General features: G+C 41.0%; 2 protein-coding genes across 3 annotated transcripts in view; one reads left to right on the top strand and one right to left on the bottom strand.

Moving 5' to 3' along the window:
• The window catches only part of LOC140907213 (poly(rC)-binding protein 3), a 712448-nt gene extending 709696 nt beyond the window's left edge, over positions 1-2752 (top strand). For both annotated transcript variants that reach the window (XM_073332635.2, XM_073332633.2), the window contains one exon: positions 1890-2752. In XM_073332635.2, coding sequence (XP_073188736.1) covers positions 1890-1910 — 21 coding nt within the window. In that variant the 3' untranslated portion in view covers positions 1911-2752. The remainder of the gene's footprint in view (positions 1-1889) is intronic.
• Positions 1-23757, bottom strand: part of ZNF830 (zinc finger protein 830) — a 31458-nt gene that overhangs the window by 4520 nt on the left and 3181 nt on the right. Inside the window, exons 3-9 of the mRNA XM_073332637.2 lie at positions 21404-21527; positions 17229-17262; positions 9127-9338; positions 8532-8622; positions 7941-8004; positions 2759-2839; positions 1367-1443 (exon numbers count right to left, since the gene is read on the bottom strand). Of these exons, the coding sequence (XP_073188738.1) occupies positions 1367-1443; positions 2759-2839; positions 7941-8004; positions 8532-8622; positions 9127-9338; positions 17229-17262; positions 21404-21527 (683 nt within the window). The remainder of the gene's footprint in view (positions 1-1366; positions 1444-2758; positions 2840-7940; positions 8005-8531; positions 8623-9126; positions 9339-17228; positions 17263-21403; positions 21528-23757) is intronic.

Here is a 23757-nt window from a genome sequence, read left to right as displayed (position 1 = left end):
TGATGCTGAGGAATGAACCACAATGGCCATTTCTCAACACTCAGTTGTATTACCAATTTTGAAAGCGCACTGGAACACGCACTCACAGACAGGCTTTAGGAATTGAACACAAAATGTCTAAGGTGCTTCACAGGAGACACTTCCACCTAACACTGAGGATCTACTCCATTTAAAGAGTTTCTCTAGAAAATACAACAGCTTCCAAAAAGCTTCATGGGCTATTTGAACATTGCCTGCATTCAAATATGCTGTTCTAAATAGAACATGAAGCTAAAAGTCTGGCCACATGGACTTCTACTTCAGACAAAATAAATTATCAATAGCAACAACCTTTGCAGCTACCTACAAATTCCTGAATTTGGTCCAACGTAATCATGAGATTTTAAATGGTGATGGTAAAAGGGACTGTTTAAACACCTTCAGGCTCTTAGTCAAAGCTCTCTCCAGAATTACAAGATCACTGTTGAAGTCGTATCTTTAGTCCCAAAAGCAACTTGACTTGGATATTATCATTAATACCATTTAAGTAGCTGCTAAATCTGCCACACTGGTTAACTATTGCTTCAGTATGAACATCTCCTTTTCACTTAAAGATGGCTGCTAGTTTTTCACTCATCGAAAAAAAAATCATCCAACTGGAAACTAGTCCTTTCCTTTCCATCAATAGCTTTGTCATGAATTGTAAATGTAACACAAAGTGACTGATTTACAGGACCATAAAAATGTCAAACTAAGTTGTATTCATCGATCCTGCTGAAGCTTAAACTAGTTGTGTCCAACTGTTTCAGTGGAACACTGCAGCTAGTGAGGGTTCACCTGATAAGGTTTATCATTCAGCAGACATTTTCAAATAATTGTCATGAGAAGCAAGGGTCCGGTTAGTCACCAAGAATTAAGACATGAATCTCCATATGAAAATTATGTTCCTAATTTTTTTGTTCAGTCTACTAAACATTGTTTAAGAGTTTGGTTCTCAAATATAGTCAGTTCACCGGAGTTCTACATGATGCAGAATCCACAGATGGAGCATGGGAAAAAGTGAACCTTGTTCAAAGGGTTTAATGAAATTTGATCTCTTCCTGTAGTTTACTGGGTGGCTCTGCCCTTACCTACTGTTCTCAGAGCTCTCAGTGCAGTCTGTCTTAGTAAACACCGGTATAATGCTACCACCCAAATCAATCATTTTATTTAAAAGGTTTTACTGTCAGGAAACCAACTGTTTTTAAAATTCAAACACTTTGATCAGTGAATATTTAAAAGTATTGCCATGATAGGTTACAGATGAAATGTCTACCCATTCTCAGGGGTGGGTGGGGGGAAGGGGGGAAATCAGAAAGCAAAGTTTGAGAAAGACCCATCTACTTACATCTGCTCATCAATTTCTCCAATCTGACGATCCAAACGTCCCTCCTCATCCTCTTCTGCCACTATTGCTTCTGAAACCTAAACCAGAAAAGCTGTGAATAAGTTCAGCCCCATTCAATCTTTCTTTCCAGTAAAAGAGCAGTACTGGAAACTAAAAGCAAGAGATTAAAGTATGTTGTAACAAAGTCACAATCCTATGTAGATCTTCCCTCCTCCAAGAGGTATGTTAATGGGACACACAGGAAAAGTCTTTGTGACTTGGGCTGAAGTTCAGTGAAAAGGACAGAACAAAATGCTACACCAAATCCCTAACTAGTCTAGCTCCTTCTTTTGAATTTTTTAGTTCAATATTAAATATTGTTTTGAAACAGAATATAAAACCAAATACATCCATCGAAAGGCTAAGATGCAACAGAACATATACATCAACATGTGGTATTTACCAATTATGTACAATAAGCCTGTTAGAAGTATTAAAATACCCACTTGATCCCAATGTATTTCTAACCTGTTATTTTTTTCAGCATATACTTTCTCAAATCTGAATGTCTGGGAGAGGCTATGCAACCAATGGTCCACGCATAACTGAGAAGATTCCTTCCTATGCTGAAGAATTGTTTGAATGGTTAATAACCAAATGTATCCACTATTGGTTTTTGTATGAAAGTTTACTTTATCTATAGTACTGCTTTAACGAGTAATGATAAATTGTTCAGCACCAGTTTTCTTAGCAGTTATTTATAATCAATTATTTTCAATTCAAAGGTTTAAAAACATTAAAGGCAGCAAATGAGAATACCAGGTATCTATCACAATGTCTGTACAGTGTACATCGGGAAGGTGTAAAATCGGACTCTGATACAAGGTTTCCTGCAACCCTAAGAAGTAAGGCATTAGAATATTGAAAAACTGGGGCCAATCAGGATGTGGTCTGTGTAAATTCCTCTAAAACATTCCCTACTTTAGGGGTGTTTGTCAAGTTTAAATTCACCACAAAACAAACACTCTTATAGCTTGTACAGGGATTAAAGTGTTTAGAGAGAGAGGTAATTTTCAGATTTTAAAATTAAATGTTTCTGAAGCAGCAGCTAGGAATATGGTCCATTGCCTGCAGATGGGAAACTGTCAAGGTGTGCCTGCTATCTCACTTAAATCCAGCCTAGTGTATTTAATTAGACAGGTTTGTCATCAAAAGCTCTTTCCACTTAACTTTTCCTTGAGTGTAAAATGCAGGGACCTTTCGCTCAGCTGTAAAGTGTGTTTAACTGCACACTGCATTGTGACAAGCAGTCGTCAAATACAGTATGTCACTCACTCTGCCAAGCTGCATGAAATGGTTGTTTTTCCAATTATGTACTGTATTTAGAAGCGATAAAGAGATTCCACTACTCACTGTGTTGACTTGTCGCATTGCCTTCTGAAATTCGTCCCACTCTTTGTCCATCTGATCCTTTGGAGCATCAACCTTTCGCACCTAGTGAATGTGAAAAACCAAAATTCTTTAGTAACTGCCTAATGATTCTCGCTGGTGTTCTAAAACCAATAGGAGAAACAAAACATATATTCTGCTATTTACTAAGAAAGTTTTGACAGCAAGTAAATGCTTTGTCTCAAATAATGCATATGAACAAACAGCCATCTTTCATGATTTTGAAAAGAAAATCCGATTCTAGACCTAGATGGAAAAAACCTGCCTGTACAAAATGTATGATTACAATATTGAGGAAAAGCAGGTGACCATGAATGGATGGCACAGGATGTTAGGCCAGGTTGCTTTCAGCATCCCAATCTGGTAATATGATAGCTTCTATTTTTGACTGTTTTCAGTGTCCAGTTACTTGCATGGTATTATATTTTATGAATCACCATCTGTCCAATAGTATACCGCAGTCTTAGTGGTTTTTGAGATATCTGTCTTTAAAAAAAAAATGGCAAATGAACCAAACAATCAAAGACTGTAACAGAAATGCCCATGACTCTCAATTAGGTCTCTCACCAGAGATTGTGACATGAATCATGTGCTTGATGAATAATAATGTCTGGGTCACCATTCTTTACTCTATGCTACTTTAGGATGAGTAATGAAGCTAAGAGGAACTAAACAGTTTGAAGAAGATTTGTGGATCCTCCTTTCTAGTTCAGCTTTCTTTTCATTTTATCCATTCCTGTCTTTTACCAATATGGCAATCCTTATAATGTAAAATGGCCAGTCATTTACATGCTTTGTTCTTGATCGATTAGACAACATGCAACAGTATAAAATAAGTCATTATTAACTGAGGAGTTTGAAAGCAAACTACATACTGGGAGATCTAACACTTCCATCATTCCATAGTTCTGTTTTGTGGTTATTCCTATCATGGTTACATGTATTGTACTGTTGTTACGTACGGTGGTTTTGCCTTTTGTAAGTCATGACTATTTGTATTTCTTATAATAAACTTAAACACGAACAAGACAGAATTATTTTTCCTTGAAGTGTGTATCTGATCAAACATTTAAATGCATTAGTAACCCCTGATATTAATACCAGATTTCAAAGAGCTGTTTTTAAACACACAAAACCAGAGAAAATTGCAAAAACAGGCAGCATCTCTGAACATTTTGTCTACGATTCCTGCCAAGAATCACTGTAACAGTCTGAGATTACAGTGCCACCAACATGGTGGTGGTACTCCTCTCCATATGAGCTAAACTGGAAGGAGTTAATTAGCAAAAGCTTTGTGCCACTGGCAGCGAACAAATAAAGCAACAGTTCCTTTCAATGCCTACATGCTTGTGAATTGTGTTAAGAAACTGGGTCAAAGAGAGACCACTACCTAGCACTGCCCGTGCACTGGCAGACGTCCTGCCTGAAGACTGTTCCTTGCACACAGCATCCATCACCTGCAGGACTCTCTCCCCTCTTCCACTTGCACATCACTCGAATCACAGCTCTAGACACTACTATCATAGCCCCAACCCCTAGCACCTCATCTACACCAGCAACACAAAGGGTTCATTTTAAAATAACCATTTATTTTAAGTTTCCCCCAAGTAGGGATCAAACTTCTAAGCACTCTACACATTATACTATGTACGTTATTCTGGTGCAGACAACATGAAGCGCTTAATCATCTGGTGGCTCCTGCAGGGCTCATGTGGAATGGCAGGAAAAATACCACTGAGGCTAGTGCTACTGCAGGTAACAGCATACATGTAAGTTTGAGATGTCAGTGTTCAGTCCTCATAACAAGGCTAACATCTCAGGTGCCAAGCATGGTTATTGCAGTTCTATCAGCAAGCTCTGAAATTACTTTTCTGCAGTAGAGCAATTCATGGCTTACCAAAAAAAAGCTACCCTTCTCAACTATATTCTTCAAAATTAAGTAGCCCCATTTCCGGGTGCATGAAGAAACCTATTGTGCACGCCACATGCAAGCATAGCTAGAAGCATGGCTGGTGCTGAAAGTATCCCACCAGAGAAAATAAAATAGTTTCAGGCTGGTAAAGATCAGAGGGGGCTTGAGGAAGGATACAAAAAATAAAACAAGAGGCTGCTTTCTAGCAGCGTTCCTTATTGTTGTGTTATATTAATATATCTCTTCTTCTATACATACAAGCGTGTAATCAGGAGACATTAAAAACATCCACGGCATCATCTCACACTAAGACGGAAGGTGGCTACAAGTATTTGCTTTATAAGCCATGAGGTAAAGTCATTAACACACCAAGAGTGTTCATAATTCTCAGGCATGTTCAATACAAAGACATATTCAGTGAAAAGAAAGAATTTTCCACAAATTTTCCTGCCCATCACATGGTTTGCCAATTTGACAAAGCAATATTAGAGTGTACAGATGTGCACAGCTATCAAATTTGCAGTCAATTTTACATACAAATGTAAAAATATATTCTCTTGCATATCTTCCAAACAAGTTATGCTATTTTCATGAGTGGATACAAAATAAGGGCATCACCTGGTATACAAGATGTTGCAAATTTGGACCAGAACAAAATTTCACCTTTTATGGTGATTTTGGCCCCAAACCTCTCATGACCCCTCTCCCCCAGCCAAAAAATGTTTTCTACTGGGGCAGCAAAGAGAAAGGGTGAGAGCTAGCTTGCTGTTTGAGTGGGCTAGTATTGTAAGTAGATTAATGTACATCTTCACTCCTAACATCCAGCTGACATTTTAGCCTCAATAAAACTTCCTTTAAACCATGAGAAAGCTGTATTGCAAACAACTGCTTAGAATAAACTCAGTCTGAAAGGATGCTCAGACCCCATGTATATTGTTAGCACTCTTCCCTTCCATGTCCTTATATTAATATACATTGAATATAGAATTGTTGGAGTGGAAGGGACCTCAAGGGTCCTCTAGTCCAGTTCAGGACTAAGTATTATCTAGACCATCCTTGACAGGTGTTTGTCCAACCTGCACTGAAAAATCTCCAATGATGGAGATTCCACAACCTCCCTAGGCAATTTATTCCAGTGCTTAATCACCCTGACAGTTCGGATGTTTTTCCTAATGTCCAAACTAAACCTCCCTTGCTGACGAGAAGCAATTTAAGCTCATTGCTTCTCATCCTATCCTCAGAGGTTAAGAAGAACAATTCTTCTCCCTCCTCCTTGTAACAACCTTTTATGTACTTGAAAACTGTTATGTCCCCTCTCAGTCTTCTCTTTTCCAGAATAAACAAACCCAATTTTTTCAATCGTCCCTCATACGTCATGTTTTCTAGACCTTTAATCGTTGTTGCTCTTCTCTGGACTTTCCCCAATTTGGCCACATCTTTCCTGAAATGTGGTGTCCAAAACTGGACATAATACTCCAACTGAGGCCTAATCAAGGCCGAGTAGAGCGGAAGAATTACTTCCTCATGTCTTGCTTACAACTCTCCTGCTAATTCATCCCAGAATTATGTTTGCTGCTTTTTGCAACAGTGTTACACTGTTCACTTGTATTTAGCTTGTGATCCGTGATGAACCCAAGATCCCTTTCTGTAATACTCCTTCCTATGCAGTCATTTCCCATTTTGTGTGTGTGCACCTGATTGTTTCTTCCTAAGTGGTGTATTTTGCATTTGTCCTTAATGAATTTCATCCTATTTACTTCAGATGATTACTCCAGTTTGTCCAGATCTCCTTGAATTTTAATCCTATCCTCCAAAACAGTGGTTCTCATCCAGAGGTCTGGGGTCCCCTGTGGGGGCACAAGCAGGTTTTAGGGGGTCTGCCAAGCAGGGCTGGCGATAGACTCGCTAGAGCCCAGGGCAGAAAGCTAAAGCCCCGCCACGTGGGACTGCAGCCCAGGGCCTCAAGCCCATCACCCAGGGCTGAAGCCAAAGCCTGAGGAACTTAGCTTCACGGTGCCTTCTGTGGCATGGGGCCCTGGGAAATTGCCCTCCTTGCTACTCCCCTAATGCCGGTCCTGGATTTTATATGCACAAAACCATTTGTTGTGGCACACATGGGCCGTGGAGTTTTTATAGCATGTTGGGGGGCCTCAGAAAAACGTTGAGAACCCCTGCTCCAAAGCACTTGCAACCTCTCCCAGCTTGGTATCATCCACAAACTTTATAAATGTACTCTCTATGCCATTATCTAACTCACTGATGAAGATATTGAACAGAACTGGACCCAGAACTGATCTCTGCGGAACCCCCACCGCGATATGCCCTTCCAACTTGACTGTGAACCACAGATAACTACTCTCTGGGAACGGTTTTCCAACCAGTTATGCACCCACCTTATAGTAGCTTCATCTAGGTGGTAGTTCTCTAGTTTGTTTATGAGAAGGTCATGCAAGACAGTATAAAAAGCCTTACTAAAGTCAAGCTATACCACATCTAATGCTTCTCCCCTATCCACAAGGCTTGTTACCCTCTCAAAGAAAACTATTAGGTTGATTTGACACTATTTGTTCTTGACAAATCCATGCTGATTGTTACTCATCAACTTATTATCTTCTAGGTGTTTGTAAATTGATTGCTTAATTATTTGCTGCATTATCTTTCCCGGTACTAAAGTTAAGCTAACTGGTCTGTAATTCTCCAATTTGTCTTTATTTCCCTTTTTATAGATTGGAAAAGGGCAAATATAGTGCCAGTCCTCTAGAATCATTCCCATCTTCCATGACTTTTTGAAGATAATCACTAATGACTCAGATATCTCCTCAATCAGCTCCTTGAGTATTCTAGGAGGTATTTCATCAAGCCCTGGTGACTTGAAGACATCTAACTTGTCTAAGTAATTTTTAACTTGTTCTTTATCTATTTTAGTCTCTGATCCTACCTCATTTTCAGTGGCATTCACTATGTTAGATGTCCAGTCGCTACTAATCTCTTCGGTGAAAACTGAAAAAAAAGTTTAGCACTTCTGCCATTTCCACATTTTCTGTTATTGTCCCCCGCCTCCATTAAGTAATGGGCCTACCCTGTCCTTGGTCTTCCTCTTGCTTCTAATACTTTCACATACATCAATGCGAAACCATTTAATTGGTCATTCTCACTTATTTTGATCTGAAAGGTTCACCCACTACTCTGAGTATTACTAAGTCTGAAGAAAAAACAAACAAAAGGATCAATTACCCTTGCATCCACCTCAGGATCATCAAAGAATCCCTCTGGTAAAGCTTCTGCAGTGTTTTCTTTCCTGAAATATTAAAATAAGGAACGGTTATCTTGATCTAGTGCTTATTACTCTGATCTTTAATTCCACAGATAAAATGTCAAGAGCAAAGACCAGCATATTTTTGATGAACATGTAAAAAAAAAAAAAAAGCATTTCTTCTCCACATGCAGCACCAGCTGGATGTTAATCTCAACAAAATTTGCTTCTACAGCTAAATCTTATCAAACACACAAGGAGCTGAGTAGATAATAGGTTTGGGTCAATATTCCAGAACTCAAAGAGCTGGAAGTTAGGCTCTTAGGTGTTTTCAAAAGTAGTGAGCACCCAAATGCTTTCCCATTACATTAGGTTCCTATTTTTGAAAATCTTTTGGAATGCTTAAAACAAGACAGCTTGCTGTAAGTGAGACAAATCTTTATACAACAAATAAATGTGTTTTCCTTTTAACTGTTCAAAGGAACAGACCTAAATATAGTCAAAGTTATGTATATTATCTGGAAGACAAACTTATTTGCATTTCCTCTTAACATTTGATCTGATTAATTTACCTTTCCACTACCTTTTCTTGAACTTCTGCTTTCTGAATGGACCCTGAATGGGAGACTATGGGAGCAGCTGTCATTTTGTTGTCAAAGAAATCTACAAGAAAAGACAAGCACAACCTTACGTACAAAGGAACAATGGTTCAAGCTTCTACACAAAGTTTTGACTAAAAAGAGGAATTTAAATTAGCACCATTTGTGTTAATCAAGAAACAAAACTAGCCAATTAATACTCCACCAGGTGGCTCAAATAATTAGTATGTTGTACGCATTATTACATATTTGAATTCTACGAACATCACTGCAATAAAAGATAATTGCAACATAAAATTACTGGGATGCTAGGAAAATATTGTATAATGACAGCAATTGGCAAGAATCTTTTTCACATGGGTAACTTTAGCACAGTCAACTGACAAAAATCATACTTCCATAAATATACCAGATAAGAAAATTAACAAGGAGAAAACCGCCAAAAGAATATACCCATCAGTGCTATTTCAAATGTCTAATAATTACAAAATACCTACCAGTATAATTTACAATGAAATAGTCAACAACTTCTTATTACTGAATTTTATATTTTGCAATCCAAAGTTACCTGCTGGTAGAGCATTAGCTATTGTTTCTTGAGCTGGGGGTCGAATTTCATTTTTTTGCACACTGGATGGTTTGCTAGTATTGTCTTTTTCTTCTTCCTTCTCCTCCTCCTCCTCATCATAATCTTCTGCCAGTAAACTGGGACCTGGACCCTTTGAGGGCAGCGTTTTTGTTTCTGCATGCTCTGCTTTATCAAAAAAATCCGTGGGTAGCCTAGGAAAGGACACAAGATATAAATATTTGTACTTTATAACAAAGCCAGTTTGAAATCCAGTTACTTTGTGAATCCTAAGTATCTCCTACAGATAATGCAATATACTGAATAGTGTGCCTGCTAGCATAATATAAAATAACCACCACCTAAAAACCAACATGTAATTGTTGTTTTCTTTTGAAGCTCACCAGATACGGTCAAGTCAGTGCTACAAATACATTTATTGTACTAATTCTGTATTAAAATCTGCAGAACAAAAGGGTTTAAAAAAATGTCCCACACCAAAGAGTAACTGCCCTATCATGTCCTCTGAAGCTACATGGATTCAGATACCAGTTTCATATTCACAAAGCAATGTGCATACATTTTACATACAGGGAAACCACTAATAGAAAAAAAACTTATGATAAAGTAGTTATATTAAGGTCACCTAAACCTTGGTAGCACAAAATTATAACAGAACATACGAATGGCCATACTGGGTCAGACCAAAGGTCCATCCAGCACAGTATCCTGTCTGCCAAAAGTGGCCAATGCCAGGTGCCCCAGAGGGAGTGAACCTAACAGGTAATGATCAAGTGATCTCTCTGTCATCCATCTCCACCCTCTGACAAACAGAGGCTAGGGACACCATTCCTTACGCATCCTGGCTAACAGCCATTAATGGACTTAACCTCCATGAATTTATCCAGTTCTCTTTTAAACCCTGTTGTAGTCCTAACCTTCACAACCTCCTCAGGCAAGGAGTTTCCACAGGTTGACTGTGCGCTGTGTGAAGAAGAACTTCTATTTGTTTTAAACCTGCTGCCCATTAATTTCATTTGGTGGCCCCTAGTTCTTACATTATGGGAACAATAACTTTTCCTTATTCACTTTCTCGACACCACTCATGATTTTATATACCTCTAGCATATCCCCCCTTAGTCTCCTCTTTTCCAAGATGAAAAGTCCTAGCCTCTTTAATCTCTCCTTATATGGGACCCGTTCGAAACCCCTAACCCTTTTAGTTGCCCTTCTCTGAATCTTTTCTAGTGCCAGTATATCTTTTTTGAGAGGAGGAGACCACATCTGTATGCATACCATGGATTTATATAAGGGCAACAAGATATCTCTGTCTTATTCTCAATCCCCTTTTAATGATTCCTAACATCCTGTTTGCTTTTTTGACTGCCGCTGTATACTGCATGGACGTCTTCAGAGAACTATCCACAATGACCCCAAGATCTCTTTCCTGATTAGTTGTATCTAAATTAGCCTCCATCATACTGTATGTATAGTTGGGGTTATTTTTTCCGAATGTGCATTACTTTTCATTTATCCTCATTAAATTTCATTTGCCATTTTATTGCCCAATCACTTAGTTTTGTGAGATCTTTTTGAAGTTCTTCACAGTTTGCTTTGGTCTTAAATATCTTGACCAGTGTAGCATCATCTGCAAACTTTGCCACCTCACTGTTTACCCCTTTCTCCAGATCATTTATGAGTAAGTTAAATAGGATTGGTCCTAGGACTGATCCTTGGGGAACACCATTAGTTACCCACTAGACCCATATTTTCAAAGCTGGGTGTCTAAACTGGGCATCTAAATAAAAGGCTTGATTTTCAGAGGTACTGAGCAGCCACACACTGAAGTCAGTAAAAGCTCAGCAGCTCTGAAAATTCAGGTCACATATTTAGGAACCGAAATATGGATTTTGAAGCATAACTTTAGGCATCCAAGGTAGAAAACATTGGTCTTTGTGTTTAAGATGTTAACGTAAGATACAAAGGAAACAGGCCCTTCTAAAAATAGCCAAACATGGGCAGCGGGTGAACCCTGAGCTCAGGGAGGCCAGCCCCCAGCTCGGCCTGCTCCTTCTGCCCAAGGTGCCCCCCCGCCCCACCAGAGGCCTGCCCAAGGTGCCCCCCCCCCCCACCAGAGGCCTTCCCAACCCTGGGCTGCCCAAGTGCCTCTAGTCTCAGAGTGCCAGGTGGGTGGCATCCCACCCTCCAGCCCCAGACTGCCAGGTTGGTGGGCAGTGCAGCCCCTGCCCCTGCCCCAGAGAACAGGGAGGAGTCTCTGGCCAGCCCCCACTAGCCCCAGCCTGGGGCCCTGGCAAAGGAGAAAGAGTCCCCTGCAGCACAGCACCAGGAAGGAGGGTGCCTGGGGGCGGAGCATGGGCAGGGCCACACAGGACTGTCTGGGGAGGCTCAGCCTCCCCTGGCCTTTGATACCCGCTGCCCATGACTAAAAATTTTAAGTAGTACAAGTTCCACAACTATAATTCTACAAATAAATTTCTGAGAGTACTCAGCATAAGACTGAGAAAACACTAGCTGGCAAAGGAAAAGACCAGTCTCCCTCTGACAGATTGCCTATGGCACACCTACACTGCATTTTAAAACCCACGGCAGCAAGTCTGAGGGCCTAGGTCTACAGACCCATACTCAGGAGGCTCATGCTAAGGCACTAAAAAAAAAAGCAGTGTCGACATTGTGGCCCAGGAAGGGAGGTGAGCTCCAGCCTGAGCATCTACACAGCTGTTTTTAACAACACAGCATGAGCCTGACTCTGTAGACCTGGACTCAGACTTCCTGCTATGGGTTTTCAAATGCAGCGTAGACACACCCCAAGAGACTGTCTCAGTCAAGATGAGCTCAAGTCTCCCTTCTTGAGCTTTTTCAAAAAGTGACATTGACAACCAAGTTTGAGCGCTAGAATGTTTGAAGGGTAAACTCCATTATCTCACAGGCAGTACTCGTCGCCCGATGAGGTTCAACGTGTATTTATCTGATCCAAAACTTTTTATAGAGGGAAAAATGTTAGAAAGAAACAGAGTGAAAGTACAACAAAATCTTTTTTTTTAAATCAGTTTCTCTCATGCTGCCTATCTTTTGACGCCATTTTTCTTTCCCTTGTGTTTTTTTAGCTTGTTAACTTATATTGCATTTTGCTCATTTTGTAGCTTCCACTAAAGCTTGGTAAGTAACTGTCCATTTGCCACTATGTAGGCCCAGACAGCATATTGTACGCTCTAGCGGCTGAGCACAATCAGATCAAACCAGAGAAACATGGACTGTCAAGCTCCTACCTGGGACTGCATTCCTCTAGGTCACCATAGGAGCAGGTCACAAAGCAGGCAGCTTTCAAGTACGTTTTCAGCAGGGTGCCATCTGGTGTCTCAGTTTTCCTCACCCTCAAATATTTCTCTCCTCAGCCTCTACCCCCGTGTTAGAAAACGGCAATAGAATGACTAAAAGGATTCTAAAATTTAACTACAATTTTCTTTATAAAACAGATCAGAGCAACTAGGTATGTACAAAACCAAAAAGATTAAGATGTGTGCTTTGAGCTCTTAGGGCAAGACTGTACATTCACTAAGTATAGCCCTGTAATGACAGGATGGGAATACTTGTTTTCTGACTGGTTCCGAGTCACTCCTAGAATTTTTATCTTACTCACACTGCTGAGAAAGTTGCTGCTAAACTATGGGTCTGCACCCATGGCAAGACTATATGAGGGAGGGGCTTATGGTGTCTACATCCTTACCCACAGAAGGTGCAGAGGTAGGGTGGAGGGGAAAAGTAAGAAAGGATACAGCCGTGGGTAGGAGGAAGGGCAGTGTAGATACCAGTCTAATAGGTTATACTGGCTGTAGAATGGCCTTGCCTAATAGGGTACAGAATGTGAGTGAGGCCAAACAGCAAAAATTAAGATGTTTGTACCCTAATGCGAGGAGCCCAGGTAACAAAATGGAGGAACTAGAGTTACTGGTGCAGGAAGTGAAACCAGATATTATAGGGATAACAGAAACATGGTGGAATAGTAGTCATGACTGGACTACAAGTATTTAGGGGTATGTGCTGTTTCGGAAAGACCGAAATAAAGGCAAAGGTGGTGGAGTAGCACTGTATATATCAATGATGAGGTAGAATGTAAAGAAATAAGAAGCAATGAAATGGATATGACGGAGTCCCTCTGGGCAAAAATTACATTGGGGAAGAAAACTATTAGAGCCTCCCCTGGGATAGTGCTTGGGGTGTGCTATAGACCGCCATCTAATTTGGATATGGAAAGAGCCCTTTTTAATGTTTTTAATAAAGTAAATACTAAAGGAAACTGTGTGATCATGGGAGACTAACTTCCCAGATATAGACTGGAGGACGAGTGCTAGTAATAATAATAGGGCTCAGATTTTCCTAGATGCAATAGCTGATGGATTCCTTCAGCAAGTAGTTGCTGAACTGACTAGAGGGGATGCCATTTTAGATTTGGTTTTGGTGAGTAGTGAGGACCTCATAGAAGAAATGGTTGTAGGGGATAGTCTTGGCTCAAGTGATCATGAGCTAATACAGTTCAAACTGAATGGAAGGATGTCATAAATATAAAGGGAAGGGTAAACCCCTTTGAAATCCCTCCTGGCCAGGGGAAAGCTCCTCTCACCTGTAAAGGGTTAAGAAGCTAAAGGTAACCTCGCTGGCACCTGACCAAAATGACCAATGAGGAGACAAGATACTTTCAAAAGCTGGGAGGAGGGAGAGAAACAAAGGGTCTGTGTGTCTGTCTATATGCTGGTTTCTGCCAGGGATAGACCAGGAATGGAGTCTTAGAACTTTTAGTAAGTAATCTAGCTAGGTATGTGTTAAATTATGATTTCTTTAAATGGCTGAGAAAAGAATTGTGCTGAATAGAATAACTATTTCTGTCTGTGTATCTTTTTTGTAACTTAAGGTTTTGCCTAGAGGGGTTCTCTATGTTTTTGAATCTAATTACCCTGTAAGATATCTACCATCCTGATTTTACAGGGGGGATTTCTTTATTTCTATTTACTTCTATTTTTATTAAAAGTCTTCTTGTAAGAAAACTGAATGCTTTTTCATTGTTCTCAGATCCAAGGGTTTGGGTCTGTGGTCACCAATGCAAATTGGTGAGGCTTTTTATCCAACATTTCCCAGGAAAGGGGGCGTGCAAGTGTTGGGAGGATTGTTCTTAAGATCCAAGGGTCTGGGTCTGTAGTCACCAGGGCAAATTGGTGAGGCTTTTTACCAAACCTTGTCCAGGAAGTGGGGTGCAAGGTTTTGGGAAGTATTTTGGGGGGAAAGACGCGTCCAAACAGCTCTTCCCCAGTAACCAGTATTAGTTTGGCGGTGGTAGCGGCCAATCCAAGGACAAAGGGTGGAATATTTTGTACCTTGGGGAAGTTTTGACCTAAGCTGGTAAAGATAAGCTTAGGAGGTTTTTCATGCAGGTCCCCACATCTGTACCCTAGAGTTCAGAGTGGGGGAGGAACCTTGACAAAGGATTAACAAAAATAAATCTGCAACTAGGGTTTTTGATTTCAAAAGGGCTGACTTTCAAAAATTAAGGAAATTAGTTAGGGAAGTGGATTGGACTGAAGAATTTATAGATCTAAAGGTAGAGGAAGCCTGGGATTATTTTAAATCAAAGCTGCAGAAGCTATCGGAAGCCTATATCCCAAGAAAGGGGAAAAAATTCATTGGCAGGAATTGTAGACCAAGCTGGATGAGCAAGCATTTCAGAGAGGTGATTAAGAAAAAGCAGAAAGCATACAGGGAGTGGAAGGAGGGAGGGATCAGCAAGGAAAGCTACCTTATTGAGGTCAGAACATGTAGGGATAAAGTGAGACAGGCTAAAAGTCAAGTAGAGTTGGACCTTGCAAAGGGAATTAAAACCAATAGTAAAAGGTTCTATAGTCATATAAATAAGAAGAAAACAAAAAGAAAAAGTGGGACCGCTAAACACTGAGGATGGAGTGGAGGTCAAGGATAATCTAGGCATGGCCCAATATCTAAACAAATACTTTGCCTCAGTCTTTAGTCTTATTAAAGAGGATCTTAAGGATAATGGTAGCAGGACAAATGGGAATGAGGATATGGAGGTAGACATTACCATATTTGAGGTAGAAGCGAAACTCAAACAGCTTAATGGGACTAAATCGGGGGGCCTAGATAATCTTCATCCAAGAATATTAAAGGAATTGGCACATGAAATTGCAAGCCCATTAGCAAGAATTTTTAACGAATCTGTAAACTCGGGTTGTACCGTATGATTGGAGAATTGCTAACATAGTTCCTATTTTTAAGAAAGGGAAAAAAAGTGATCCGGATAATTACAGGCCTGTTAGTTTGACATCTGTAGTATGCAAGGTCTTGGAAAAAATTTTGAAGGAGAAGGTACTTAAGGACATTGACTTCAATGGTAAATGGGACAAAATACAACATGGTTTTACAAAAGGTAGATCGTGCCAAACCAACCTGATCTCCTTCTTTGAGAAAGTAACAGATTTTTTAGACAAAGGAAAAGCAGTAGATCTAATTTACCTAGATTTTAGTAAGGTATTTGATACCGCGCCACATGGGGAATTATTAGTTAAATTGGATAAGATGGGGATCAATAGGAAAATTGAAAGGTGCATAAGGAATTGGTTAAAGAGGAGACTACAACAGGTCTTACTGAAAGGTGAACTGTCAGGCTGGAGGGAGGTTACCAGTGGAGTTCCTCTAGGATCGGTTTTGGGACCAATCTTATTTAATTTTTATTACTGACCTCAGCACAAAAAGTGGGAGTGTGCTAATAAAGTTTGTGGATGATACAAAGCTGGGAGGTATTGCCAATTTAGAGAAGGACAGGGATTTCCTACAGGAGGATCTGGATGACCTTGTAAATGGAGTAATAGTAATAGGATGAAATTTAATAGTGAGAAGTGTAAGGTCATGCATTTAGGGATTAATAAGAATTTTAGTTATGAGCTAGGGACGCATCAGTTAGAAGTAATGGAGGACAAAAAGGACCTTGGGTTATTGGTTGATCATAGGATGACTATGAGCTGCCAATGTGATATGGCCGTGAAAAAGCTAATGTGGTCTTGGGATGCATCAGGAGAGGTATTTCCAGTAGGGATAAGGAGGTTTTAGTACCGTTATACAAGGTACTGGTGAGACCTCACCTGGAATACTATGTGCAGTTCTGGTCTCCCATGTTTAAGAAGGATGAATTCAAACTGGAACAGGTACAGAGAAGAGCTACTAGGATGATCCGAGGAATGGAAAACCTGTCTTATGAAAGGAGACTCAAGGAGCTTGGCTTGTTTAGCCTAACTAAAAGAAGGTTGAGGGGAGATATGATTGCTCTCTATAAATATATCAGAGGGATAAATACCAGAGAGGGAGAGGAATTATTTAAGCTCAGTACAAATGTGGACACAAGAACAAATGGATATAAACTGGCCACCAGGAAATTTAGACTAGAAATTAGACGAAGGTTTCTAACCATCAGAGGAGTGAAGTTTTGGAATAGCCTTCCAAGGGAAGCAGTGGGGGCAAAAGATCTATCTGGCTTTAAGATTAAACTCGATAAGTTTATGGAAGAGATGGTATGATGGGATAAGATGGTTTTGCTAATTAAATATTCATGGTAAATAGGCCCAATGGCCTGTGATGGGATATTAGATGGGGTGGGATCCGAGTTACCCAAAAAAGAATTTTCTGTAGTATCTGGCTGATGAATCTTGCCCATATGCTCAGGGTTTAGCTGATCGCCATATTTGGGGTCAGGAAGGAATTTTCCTCCAGGGCAGATTGGAAGAGGCCCTGGAGGTTTTTCGCCTTCCTCTGTAGCATGGGGCACGGGTCACTTGCTGGAGGATTCTCTGCTCCTTGAAGTCTTTAAAGTACGATTTGACGACTTCAATAGCATAGATATAGGTGTGAGGTTTTTTGCAGGAGTGGTGGGTGAAATTCTGTGGCCTGCATTGCGCAGGAGGTCAGACTAGATTATCATAATGGTCCCTTCTGACCTACGTATCTATGAATCTATGAAAAAACAAAACAAAAAAGGATTGTAGCTAGCAAAAGGCTGCAAAAATAAGTAAATGAAACGATCTACTTACCCAGACGCAGAAGTCTGTGGCTGGTCATTTGAACCTGAAAAACAGTCAAGAGTCACTTATGACTGCTTTGCTGTTAAACAAAAAATGGGAAAAACAAAATAAAAATTATATTTATAATGAGTAAGATTAAGTTTGTGGCATGGACATTTTTAGTAGATGTCACAGACAGGTCACGGGCAATTCAATGAAAAATTCATTGAAGCCCGTGACCCGTCCTTGATGTTTTCTAAAAATACCCGTAACAAAACGGGTAGCCTGGGTAGCTGCGGGGCTGGGCGCTCCAGGGTCTCTTTCCGCTGACGGCTCCAAGCTGCAGAGGTCTCCCCTGCCTCCTGCAGCAGCCAGGAGCTCTGGGGATCCTCCCTGCCGCTCACCATGGCTGGGAGCTGACAGGGTCCCCCCCTGCAGCAACCAGAAATGCCGAGGCTCCCCTTCTGCCGCCAGATCCCCCAGTTGTATACTCCAACAATCAGGAATCAATATTATGTTATCAACTTTTCCACATAAAAATACCCAAATTGAAATATACACCTTATACAATGATTAATGCCCTACTAAATTCATGGTCCATTGTGATCAATTTCACAGTCATAGGATTTTAAAAATAGTCACTTTCGGGACTAAGATATTTACATCTGAAATTTCAGGGTGCTGTGAGGTGGGGGTCCTGACCCAAAAGGGCAGGGGGAGGAGGTCATGGATTGCCACCCTCTCACTTCTGTGCTGCCATCAGAGCTGGGCTGGGCTCTGAAGGTAGCAGCCACTGAGTTTCCTGCAGCTGGGGGAGTCTCCCGGAGGTGGGTCTGATCTTTCCCATGCTGCTGGGAGCACTCCAGCTGGGGGCTCCTAGCTGCTAGTCCTAGCCCAGCTGGGGAAGGACAGGATTTCCTCTTCACCTGCAAGGCCACTCTCAGAGCATCCAGCAACTGTGCCTTTCTTCATTCACTGTCTCTGCGCCAAAAACACCTGTCCATGCTTAGACACGGCTCTCTCTGCATCCACAGAGTTTGCTGGAATTGTCACACAACACCAACCTGTAGCACAGGCAAAGTACAGTCCACTTCTTTCACAATCTTTTTGTAAGCAGTCAAAGCCAGGAATTGCATTAAGCAAGGTTAAATCCACCAACCAACAAGTGCATTTGTGCTGGATCAAAAATACACACAGCTTTTAGGAACCCTGCTGCAGGTTGTTGAAACTTTTGAGCCATTTTTGCTATGTTGCTTGACGGTTCCCCATAGCAGTAGTATTGTCTGAGCTTCTTTGCCATGCAAGAAAACATCTGCCGAGCACTGGCATTTAAGTCAGTGTTATCAGAGTGATTTTCGTTTGACCGTGCTTCAGCCCAGAACAGTACATCCATTACTTTGTTTTAAGCTTGGTGGATTGTGACATATCGAGATTCAAACCAAGTGATTCAGTCCATCAGTCCTGTGGCATTCTTGGCAATGAACTGAACTTCCTCATTCAGTTGTGCACTGTTTAGAAGAGTTGAAAGGTCTGTTAAAACTTGCGTTTTTGGGGTCAGTGTCAGCTTTTCTGAGATGAACTCTGAGTAGTACTTCAGGTGAGCTGCATGACGCTGTATAGCCCAAAAGCAGGAATTCCAACAAGTAAACTGCTGGCTCTGGGGGAAGTGCAATTTTTTGTTCCCAGATTTCAGTCATTTTGGTCGTGTTTGCAATGTGCTGCCTGTATCAAAGTTTGCACGTAGGGCAGTGTTTAAAGATCTTTTTAATGTAGCTCACCAGTTTATCAACTTCACCAAACTCATCTCCAGAGCTCACTGACAAGAGAAATTATGTGTGTATTACATGTAATATGGACAGCATTTAGCATTAGACCTTGGAGAACAGATTTGAAAGATTTTGTCATGTGATCTGTCGCTTGTGAAAGCAGATACTTTGTTAACATCTGCAGCATATTTTGAAATAGTTTTAATTATCGCTTGAGACGCTGTAATGTAGTTAACAGCATCCAAGTAAACGTAGTCAGCGAGCATGGTTGTTAGCTTTCCTCTCTGTACATCTTCGGCCTTCTCAGAAATAAAAATCAAACAGAATGTGCAGTACATACTCGTCTTGATCATCAGTGGATTCATTAGAAATAATTGCAAAAGACTCACATAAATTAGAGACTTCATCTCCTCAAAATGTGTAGCAAAAAATCTTTGGAAGGTAGTCCTGTTGTAGCTTATTCGCACTTAGAAAGTGTGATACAGGAGGGCCAGTGAGCAGTGGGAGAGTGCTAGAGGGGAAATATATAAGCTCAAGGCTAATTAAGGCATGGTTCCCTGTAGACTAGGAAAGGTGGCTGCAGGTTAATTGGAGCACCTGCAGTCAATTAAGGCCCTATTAGGAACCTAATAAAACCCCTTGCTTTAGGCAGACGGGGAGGAGGAGGAGGAGAGAGGAATCGAGCTTGGAGGTGTACTGAGAGACTTGGAAAATCAGAGAACCAAAGTAAGGGGGACCCTGCTGCAGTAGGGGAGGGAGGTTCCCTTCCCCAGCATCTAAGGACTGCAGGTACCATACCCAAGGGGGAAGAGGGTAAGAACCCGCAGAGGTTGAGAGGGGCTGGGGCTCAAAGTGAGGACCAAACCCAGACCCCTCCCCCGGTTCCCTCCTTTACCACCTTCCTGGGCCACTAGCAGGGCCATCGACGCCCCAAGAACAGGGGCAAGGGGTAGAATCTTAGCTCCCCGCCAAGAAAAGTGCAGGACCCACCAGACTAACATCAGCCATCTTATCACATAAGCAAACTGGAATTTTGTATGTCCCGTTGAATGAATTTACATAGCCTTGGGTGATCGCGTTTTTCCAACAGTATATTAGCACTTGCAAATGCATCCACAGGTTCCATTCTGAATAAATGATGGGTCTCAGAGCTCTCTGTTGAAACACTGCAACTTGCACAAAATAGTGTGTCACCACTAGCATGGAGAATTTGGCTTCCAAACTGTTTCACACGATCCGCTGAGTAATGATTAGAGATTTTTTTTTTATTTACTCTGGATGCTCATTTTAAAGTAGTTTCACTTGTCTTCCAGTAGGCTACCAATTGAGATCACTACATTAGAAAACGGCCCCAATCCCCATATCTACCAATCAGTCAGTTGAGCCCTGACTTTTATTTGCTGCCCTAAAACGTCAATCACAAAATCCTGTCAAGCACTTGACTTTCTTTTTCTTCAAATTGAAAAAAAGCTGCTAATTGCATCTGAAAGGAACACAGAGACCCGTTTCCCCCCCTCCCACAGATGCAGAGCGATGGGGGCAGGAAATGAGCAGGGGGAAGGGGCGGAACTTCCTGTAGCCAGCAGAAGTGTCTGAGAGCAGCCATGCAAGGAAAGAGGAGGTGCCCGCCCTCCCTCCCCAGCCAGGACTAGCAGCTAGAAGCCTCCAGCAGAAGGAAGAGATCAAATCAACCTCCTCAGAGCCCAGCTCTGAAGGCAGCAGCCGCAAAGCTTCTTTCAGCCAGGGGAAATTCCTGGAGGTGGGTCAGATCTCCCACCAAGAGCAGCCATGCAGGGGAAAAGAAAGTCCCATCCCTCTCCAGCCTGGCCGGGACTACCAACTAGGAGCCCCTTGCTGGGGAGCCCCCAGGAGTACGGAGGAAATCAGACCCCCCCCTCTGGGAGCCTCTCCAGCAGCTGCCTTCAGAACCCAGCCCAGCTCTGACGGCAGTGCAGAAGTGACAAAAAGGAGAAAAGCCCAGCTCTGAAGGCAGCAGCCATGGAGCTTCTTGCAGCCAGGTAGGTTCCCGGAGGTGTGTCTGATCTCTCCCAGAGCACGTTCATGTAGGGGAAGAGGAATCCCTCCCCATAAAAACAAAAAACATTTTCCTTAATTTCATACATCTATAAATAAAATCATCAACAGAAAAGTCATAGTACCTACCTTCTCCCTCTTCCATAAAGGAGAAAGTGTTCCCGTAGCTGTGTTGGTCCCAGGTTATGAGAGAGACAAGGAACGTGATTTATTATCTTTTATTCCCTAGACATGAAGCAGCTCTGTGTAGCTTGAAAGCTTGTACCTTCCACCAACAGAGGATGATCCATAGAGAGAGATTATCTCACCCACCTTGTCTCTCTCAAAGGAGAAAAGCATTCAAGACCTAGAAAGTCAGATTACAGTTCAGCAGTACGGAAATACTGAATAAATTTATTGCTTTACCTTTTGCTCTCTTTACTTCTTGGTTTTCTGTGTCAGAAACTTTTCTTTTGGCAGGATGAGATGATGATATGCTAATTGTAGGCCCAGGCACCGTCTGTTTAGCACCTTTTAACTCTGCAATTTTCTGTTTAAAAAAAAGTTTGAATCAGCAAATAAAATTCAAGAGACTCTTCATTTCAAGACCTCAAAAAATTACTGTGGCTTAAGACTTGTCTACATTTAAAGCTCTGCAGTGGCGCAACTGTAGCGCTTCAGCGAAGATGCTACCTACACTGACAGGAGGGATTCTCCCATCGTTGTACGTAATCCGCCTCCCTGAGGTGGTAGCTAGGCTGAGGTTGACCTAGCGCTGTATACACGAGGGGTTACATCAGTTTAACTAAGTCATTCAGGGTCGTCAATTTCACACCCCTGAACGATGTAGTTCTACCGACCTAATTTCCTGTTTTCCACTTTGTTATACTTGTAGACCAGACCTTAGAGTTTAAAGTTCAGAATATTTAGAAACCTTATTAAAATAAAGTTACAGAACACATTTTCACAACATGCACACCTCTGAAATACTGAAATTGATGTAATCAAGCTTACAAGAACTGAGGTAATGAAGGCTATGATAGTGGTGATCTAAGGTAGTGGCTCTACAAACTTTCCAGACTACTGTATGTACCCTTTCCAGTAGTGTGACTGGATACCCCCAAATTTCACCTCACTTAAACTACTTGCTTACGAAATCAGACATAAAAATACAAAAGTGTCACAGCACACGAGTATTGAAAAATCATTTAATTTCTCATTGTACCTTATAATTATAAAATCAATCAGTTGGAATATAAATATAGCACTTACATTTCAGTGTATAATAGAGAGCAGTATAAACAAGTCACTGTCTATATGAAATTTTAGTTTTACTGACTTCGTCGCCTGTTGTAAAACTAGGCAAATATCTAGATGAGCTGATGTACCCCTGGAAGACCTCTGTGTCCCCACTGGTTCAGAACCACTGATCTAAGGTGAAGTAAGGAATGAAAGGGCAGGTCAACATTAGAAGCACTACATAGGTGCAGCTACACCGATGCAGCTGTGCCGCTGTAAGACATCTGGTGAAGACACTCTATGCCAATGGGAGAGCACTCTCCCATCAGCATAATTACTTCACCTCCATGAGAGGCGGAAGCTATGTTGGCAGGAGAGCATCTCCTGCTGACATAGCACTGGTGTGGACAGCGCTTAGGTTGCTGTAACTTGTATTGCTCAGGGATGTCTTTTTCACACCCCTGAATGATATAAGTTAGATCGACTTAAGCAGTAGTGTAGACCTGCCCAAAGCTACAGGTACTTCAATGGTTGTAGGTACTGTAAATGCTATACAGTAAATGCTAGGATTGGTGATATAATCACTTTTTTTTTTTTTTTCAAACGAACAAACATGATGGCTCAAGAGATTGACAGTGGGGTCTTTCACCTTTAGATCATTGATTTAAATATGATCCAGGTCAGTACTGCCTAAAATTGATATCATCTCATGGCCCTTTGGTGGCCTGCATGAAATGAGTTGATGGGTTCACTTCAGTTCCCAAAAGAAGTGTCCACATCACAAGTCACCATTAACTCAACCCTACAGATAGGGTTGGAAAATTTTTTTAATTTCAGATATCTGTCAGGGTCTATACCAAAACAATGCATTACATTCTAAAACCTCAAGACAACAATCACATCAGACTCAAAGCAATATTTTTTTTTAAATCTACACAACAGGATTGGGATTACATTTAAAAAAAGTATAAAACACAAATTATAAGTGTTATCAAATTATATATTCCTGCATCTCTCTAATCTGTTCACATGCCATTATCTGTTAGTACATACCCTCTTAAAAATTGGAAATAAATTCATTTTTTCTGCCTTGCTACAAGATGTGCTTGAAGTCTCGATCTTTTTTAAAAACATTAGGTGCTAGTGAGATTTGCCAGTTGCAATGCATATATAGCATAATATTTTTTATAAATGAGAATTATGCTATAATATAGCCACTTCCTAGCTTCTAAATAGAGTCCTTAACTTATTCAGAGGTTCAAGAGACCTGAAGTTAGACCACTACATTCTCCTTTGCACAATTATTACAAAAAATATTTGTAAATTCTATCGTGAGATTAAAAAAAGAAGCCCAGCAAAAACAAGACAAACAGGAAAAAAAAAAAAAAAACAACCTCTCAACAGCAGCAAGAACTCAGCTACAGTGCTACAAGAATCATGGCTGTTCATGGGAAAGTCTGAATTTCCGAAGCCCGAAATTCATCATCCTATTTCTTGCTCTTGCATATACCTAGTCCGCAACAGGTGCGCTTATTTTAGGA

Source organism: Lepidochelys kempii, chromosome 2 (assembly GCF_965140285.1).
Source record: "Lepidochelys kempii isolate rLepKem1 chromosome 2, rLepKem1.hap1, whole genome shotgun sequence".
NCBI classification, from domain to species: domain Eukaryota; kingdom Metazoa; phylum Chordata; order Testudines; family Cheloniidae; genus Lepidochelys; species Lepidochelys kempii.
Note: the sequence above shows the minus strand (reverse complement) of the source record. Positions and strands in the feature narration are given on the sequence as shown.